This window comes from Tenrec ecaudatus, chromosome 14 (assembly GCF_050624435.1).
Source record: "Tenrec ecaudatus isolate mTenEca1 chromosome 14, mTenEca1.hap1, whole genome shotgun sequence".
Lineage (NCBI taxonomy): Eukaryota > Metazoa > Chordata > Mammalia > Afrosoricida > Tenrecidae > Tenrec > Tenrec ecaudatus.
In genome coordinates, this window is record NC_134543.1 from 47,893,142 (window position 1) to 47,900,551 (window position 7,410).

Genomic DNA, 7,410 nt, shown 5'->3' on the forward strand with positions numbered 1-7,410 from the left:
CATACCTAAGGCCATTAAAAATATGGATTTATTTATAACACTTTTATAATTTTATAATACCTATAGTGAAATGGCCCCTATGTATTTGTCCTTCATAAAGTGCTGCTCCAATCATATTTTTTCTTTGTACTTTATTCAGAGAAGGCCATACATATTTTTCAGTCCCATTGTTCCAAATGGCCTTGTCCACTTGCCTGGGTATTGCCATATATATTGTCAGTAAGATGAGATGTTCTTTCTTTCTGTACATCTTTTCTTAACATTTTTCTGTATGGTTTAAATTGTTTCTTTAAAACACATTATGTTAATAACTCGTCTTAGTCCATAAAGTATAAATGATGGTTATTGTTGAAAAAAATTTTTATGTATACTATTAACATTGTACAAGAGGGTAGCTTCCGAAATCTTTGAGTTGAAGAGTTTCAGGAAGTTTTCAAAATTCTTATTTACTGAACTTCCACACTCATTAAGTCCTTATTAATATATATCTTTTTCAGCGTTGTTTTTCTCTTTCTCCTCTCATTTCAGATCCCACTGGTATTACAGCTTTTTGACACTCTGCATGCACTTTGCAATCTTCTAGTAGTTGCCCCAGATAATTTAAAGCAAGTCTGCTCAGGAGAACAACTTGCTAATCTGGACAAGAACATACTTCACTCCTTTGTACAACTTCGTGCTGACTATAGATCTGCCCGCCTTGCTCGACATTTCAGCTGAGATTGAATTTACATGGGAAATGTGTTGTACTTTGACACAGGCCTCATTGGCAGAAAGCACAGGAGATTCCTTGTGACAACAGCCAACATTTTATGGAAAAATGACTATTTGGAAACAAACAGCAGCCATACTTACCCTTGAGATTTTATTTGAAATTTAGACTCCACTAACCTTATTTCTCCTTTTCTCTTTAAGTTAAATTTTTATTCCATCCTTGAACTTAAAATTTTTAAATTCTATGAAACTACATGTCACTGTTTGCCTCCTGGAAGAATGTTGGTATCAGAAGACAAATGATGCATTACTAATGTTTGTTTCTTCTCTAACATATTCTATTTGGAAATATCACCATCCCATTTTGCATTAATAACGGCTGTAGTACAGCAAAATGAATTTTTTTTAATCAAATTTTTAAAGACCTTTTCAGCACTAGTAATTGGTAATCAATTTATTTTAGGATTTCCTAAAGAATATTTTGCCTCTTTCAAAGGGTTAACGATTTCACATAATTTCTCTAGTTGGTTGATTGAATTTTTCTGGGGTAAAACATAAATATTGTCCCAAGAAAATGTTATAAATAAATGAAACTAAAATGATGACATATTTTATGTAGATATTTAGGAATGTATGAGAATACAGCTGGTTTCTGGATAAACCTTAACAAAAGTTTGCTATTTCTTACTTGGTAAACAGATTTTAAGCCAACTTTTAAAGGAAAGAAAGAAAACTACCTTATTTTGTATTTCACTGAAAGATAAGACATTAATTAAAGGACATTATACCTTATTCTAATATTACAATGAATTTAAAGGGGAAAGTACGGTCTAAATAAGATTAGAAATACTGACAGTGTTTAGCAACAATGCAGTCCTTTAAGATTTCTGTCTTAATGCTAAGTTTGCATAAGATGGGGTGGATAAACCTGCACATAATTAGAATTGATGGCATTTGTTCATGGGTGATCTTTGCAAAATCAGTTCCTTCTCATATCAATAATTTCTGTCATTTGTCTTTCACAAGGCATTTCTGAAGTGATTCCTATTGGGTATTAATACAATGGCAGAATAAATCATTTAAACAAAATTGTAAACATCCTGTGGAAATTCGGAAAGGCTGCGATTCTACAAACTCCATAAACTTGTGCTGCAAGAATGCATTCCAAAATCCATGTAGCGTTTCAGTTTCCATTGAATTCTTGTTCATAGTCTTCTAGGGACACAAACTTTAATATCACACTCATTCTACCTACCCTACCCCCCCTTATTTTAATGTAGGCTTTTTTGTCTAATTCTGAAAAACTGCCCTTTTTTCCTGAGAATCTATGAATGGTCATCTAATTTATGAAACTTCCAGGTCCAGAGCTAGCTACCATTTTTATGTTACTGTCAAGTGAATTTTCTTCATTTTCTGTTTAACCCAGTGTTATCAAGGTTGGCAAGGAAAATGAAGTATGCCAACGTTTGTCAGAGCATCCGAGGAAACCATGGCAGCTTTAGAACTAAGCTGTTTGTAGTTTTCTATTCCTTGGCAAAGAGAGAGCGAAAGCAGGTTTGGATGCTAAAGAAAGTCATATGTAATTCTTGATGCCATTTTAGAAAGCACTGGTGTGAATTCAGATTACACCTCTGCTACCGAAAGCCAGCTTTAAGGTGGTAGTTCTACTGGCCATTTGAACTCTAACAAACACAGTGTCAATTTGTTTTAAAAAAAAATCTCAAATAAAATATAAGTCAACATTTTAATGCTTCCAGTCAGAGCAGCAAATCAAGTTTTGTTTGGGTTTGTTTTTAGAATATAGTGTATATACTGTTGCATAAATGTTTTACATAATTATTTTCATGCTTGAGTTCTGTGCAATATTTTTCATATGTCCATTGTCAGGGCAGTGGTAAAGAGAACTCGTAAGTGAATTTTTAATTTAGAAGTGTTAACCATTATTGCTCAATAAATAAATTCCCTCTACTTGTTTTTTTTTGTCATTTCATTCCATTTTTATATTTTCAAGACATTCATATTGAAATCTATAAATCATTTTCATTTAAATATTTTAAATAGTCCTTTTTTAAAGAAAGACTTGACTTTATAACTAAAAGTAGATATTTAAACATTGCTTTTCTCTAAGAATAATGTTCTGTGAAATTATAATATGTGTTCTTTATAATCTGTCTTTTAAAGAAGTTTTCACATTGAAAGCTATCTCAAAATTTTGCCCCAAATTAATATTATCATGAAGTAATTTTTTTTCATTATGTATTTGGTAAAATTTTAGGTAGAGATGCTGGAACTTGCTTGGTATATTAGTAATTTGATCCTATACGTAACAGGAGGAACTTTTGTAATATTCCACTGTTCTTGATGAGCTATCATGAACTATTTAATAATTGTTGAATACTTAAATTAGAATTTAAAATACTGTGAATTGTTTTCTTCCAAAATTGAGTACATTACATTCACATGTAGAGGGAATATTTTATGTATACAGAATGTGAAATACAGAACACAAGCCTAACAAGGTCGTCTAGCTTCTGCAAACTATGATTCTGAAAGTGATAGTCAACCAAAATAGATGAGTAGCCTTTATATATAATTCTTTTTTGTAATTAAAAGAAATATTCACTATTCATTTATTTCTGTTTTTTTGTATCAGCAGTGTAGCATCTGCCTTTTTAAAAAATTCATTTTATTGGAGGCTCATAGGCTTCTCACAATCCATCCATCTATTGTGTCCAGCACATTTGTTGCCATCATCCTCAAAATATTTGCTTTCTACTGTAGCCCTTGTATTTTTTCCCCTCCCTCCTCGTTCTCCTCTCCCTCATGAACAATTGATAATTTATAAATTATTGTTGTTTTGCCATATCTTACACGGCCCGACGTCTCCCTTCACCCAATTTTCTGTTGTCCATCCCCCAGGGAGGAGGTTATATGTCGATCCTTGTAATCAGTTCCCCCTTTCTATCCCACCTTCACTCCACCCTCCCGTCCTGAGGGGTTAAATAATTCTAAGATCCCACCTTCACTCCACCACTTGTCCTGAGGGGTTTAATAATTCTAAGATAAAAGCCATTTGAATCTTCCACTCAGGACCATTCCAAGATAATTTTTGACTTCTTTTGAGGATCACCATGGTTGCAGGTACCTAGGAACTTAACATATTTTTGAATGAGTTTCTAAAATAGCTTATGATAATATTTTAGACTTTTATTTCCCCTTTTACTTTTTAAAGATTTCACTATCTGGGTCCACATTGAACTAATTTATTAGTAAATAGATAAATTCCAAATAAACATTGTACTGCTTCCTTAAAACATTATTTTTCACTTAAGATGGTAAATATTTGTAAGTGTCTAAATAAAGAGACTTTGGTTTCTGAAATGCCACAAAACCTCTTAAGGGTTCTTCTTTATAAAGTAGTACCTAGTAGCCCAGGTAATGGACCTCTGGTGGTAGAGTAGGCTAGGTATTGTGCTGCTAACCACGAGTTTACCAGTTCTAAACCACCAGCTGCTTCACAGGAGAAAGGTGAGGCTTTCTGTTTTTGTAAAGAGTTAGAGACTGAGAAACCCTGTCCTAAAAGTTTACTGTAAGTCAGAATTGACTCAATGGCAGTCACGTTTTGGTTTTTGAGGAACCCTGGTGGCCTAGTGGGTTGTGTTTGGGGCTCTTAACCACAAGGTCAGCAGTTAGAACCACCAGCTGTTTGGAGGAGAAAGATAATGCTTTCTGCTCCAGTAAAGACTTATGGCATTTGAATTCATAGGGGCAGCTCTGTTGGGAGCTTTTAAGTTTACCTAGGAATGCTTGAATAGGCAAAAGCCTGCAGTGCTTACTCAGCTCATAGAGTCCTGTTAACTAAAAGAGAACTTCATGTCAGAGAGACTTTGTTAGCTTGAATATATTGTTTTTTTGCTCATACATTGTCCATTGATTTCTCAAAAGTGTGCAATGTGTCCTAGAAGCTGAATTCTAATATCTAATGATAACTGTATGTGAAGTGCATTATGTACTTCATCTAATTAACTACATTTAGTTCTTGTAGTACTTCTACTTGAAGTCTTCTATAATACTGATAAAGAATAGTGATTTATCATTTTATTTACTTAGCTGATGAAGTACTGTACTCTGGAAGAAAAACTAATCTGTATTGTTCAAATAGTCCTACATGAAGTCCAAACAGCCAAAAATATTACTCAACTGCTCTCAAGTTGATACTGACTTGTAGTGACTTTTTAGGACAGACAGGGTACAGCTGCCTCTCTGTTTCTAACTATAATTTAACAGGAGTAGAAAGTCTCATCTTTCTCCTAAGGAGCAGCTAATAGTTTTGAACCTGCTGTTGGCAGCCTAACACGTAATCCATTATGCCACTGTGCTATATTTAGTGACTTAAATCCAAAACCTACATTGTCTCATTTGATTCCAAAATAACCTTATGAGTTGGCTACCATTTAAACCTCATAAGGTTTCTGTCTAATCTTTCAAATACCTTTTTTTCAGTTTGATTCCATATAGAGCGGTATTAAATTTGAACATAAGATAATTCATGAGACATGTTCAAGATCTAGAGCTAATAAAATACTCAGATTAAAACAGAAATCTTTCTGATTAAATCAAAACTTGTCCACTGCTTTGTGACATTAAATAGATCCTCTAGTTTGGAAGAGTCCATTAGTTTTACTTGATATGATTTTCTTTTGCTTCCAGTACTTTATTACTAGCTGTACAGTTTACACACAGTTTATACAATTTGTCTATGGGTTAGTGTTTTGTGTTTTTATCCATTGTGTGGTCATTCTTTTTAAATTTGTTTTTGAAAATTTCATAAGTCATCGTGAAGTTTTGCTTGAATATTAAGTTTGGACCAAATAGAAGTTTGTCTATGAAAAGGTGCTCATGATGAATAATTATTTTAAAGAGTTATAGGACTGTTCACTTCATCATTTTCACAATAGAGGCCAGATAATTTCTACAAATGTCATAAAAACTATTATAGAAGAAATGAGAAAACCGGTATTTTTGTACCTTCAACAACAGAATATGCTAAATATCGTAAGTTTACAAATTCTGCAATATTTAGTGCATTGGTAGTTTTTAATTTTTTAGAGTTAAAAAGGGAAATTTTATGTTGATACACATACTAAAACATAACACTAATAGTTTCTACATGTAAAATTTAATGACACTGATTACATTCTTGAAGTTGTACAACTATTTGCATCCCCTCACTATCAAACTCCTTGCCCCCACAAAGTTTCTGTCTAATTTTTTAAATATCTATTGTAAATTCACCTTATATAGACCAGTATAGCATAATCCTCAGACGGTGTTTACTATTTAAATGTTTGATTTTAGGATGACTTCAGGGCATATTTTTGGCACAAGGAGAAAAATATTTTATCATTCTAGATAACTGAGTATACTTTGATATAACACTGAAACTTGACAAATGATAGTTTCTTCAAGATTAGTCAAAATAACTCATACCACATCATTAAATTTTTTGTACTATTACATTAAAATTAACTCATGTACTTATAATGGATTGTTAGTGAAATCATTTGCAAGATGTTGGTTCAACAAGTAATATAAATGTTGGCATTTGACATTACAGAATATCAAAACTTCACATTTGTTAATATCACTTTTTCATCTTAAGAAGGACTGGTAGCAAGAAAGTGTTCAACATCATCCTAATTTCTGCATAGTAACTTGCATTTTTTCATGACAAGCACTACCAGTTCATTTCAAGTGACAGACACTATTTGGAAAAATTCACCCAATTGCTTAAGTTGAAGTAGCCATAGCTTATCCATTAGTTACTCTTCCAAACGAAAATGGCCTGTGAAAAAAATCAAGTAGGCCAACTCACAACTCAATCCCACAGGTGCTGTTCTTTCTTTTTTAAAAAAAAAAAATCATTTTATCGATGGCTCATACAACTCATCACAATCCATACATACATCAGTTGTGTAAAGCACATTTGTACATTCATTGCCCTCATTCTCAAAACATTTGCTCTCCACTTAAACCCCTGGCATCAGCTCCTCATTTTCCCCTTCCCCACTACTACTCCCTCCTGAACCCTAGATAATTTATAAATTATTATTTTGTCATAGCTTGCACTGTCTGACACCTCCCTTCACTCACTTTTCTGTTGTCTATCCCCCAGGAAGGAGGTTATATGTTTCCAGTTCCTATCTATACCAGCGTACATCTGGTCTAACTAGATTTGTATGGTAGAATTGGGATCATGATAGTGGGTGGGGAGGAAGCATTTAGGAACTAGAGGAAAGTTTTATGTGTCATCTGTGTTACACTGCACCCTGACTGGCTCATCTCCTCCTTGCAACCCTTCTGTAAGGGGATGTCCAATTGCCTACAGATGGGCATTGGGTTTCCACTCCACACTCCCCCCTCTTTCACAAAGATATGATTTTTTTGTTCTGACGATGCCTGTTAACTGATTACCTTTTGACACCTCGTGATTGCATACACTGGTGTGCTTCTTCCATGTGGGCTTTGTTGCTTCTGAACTAGATGGCTGCTTATTTGCCTTTAAGACTCCAGGCGCTATGTCTTTTGATAGCCGGGCACCATCAGCTTTCTTTGCCACATTTGCTTATGCATCCATTTGTCCTCAGCGATTGTATCAGGGAGGTGAGCACACAATATGATTTTTTGTTTTTTGATGCC

General features: G+C 33.8%; 1 protein-coding gene across 2 annotated transcripts in view; it reads left to right on the forward strand.

Moving 5' to 3' along the window:
- EXOC5 (exocyst complex component 5) overlaps positions 1 to 2,015 on the forward strand; it is a 171,062-nt gene extending 169,047 nt beyond the window's left edge. For both annotated transcript variants that reach the window (XM_075531821.1, XM_075531822.1), the window contains exon 18: positions 529 to 2,015. In XM_075531821.1, the coding sequence (XP_075387936.1) occupies positions 529 to 717 (189 nt within the window). In that variant the 3' untranslated portion in view covers positions 718 to 2,015. The remainder of the gene's footprint in view (positions 1 to 528) is intronic.
- Positions 2,016 to 7,410: the final 5,395 nt, after the last annotated feature.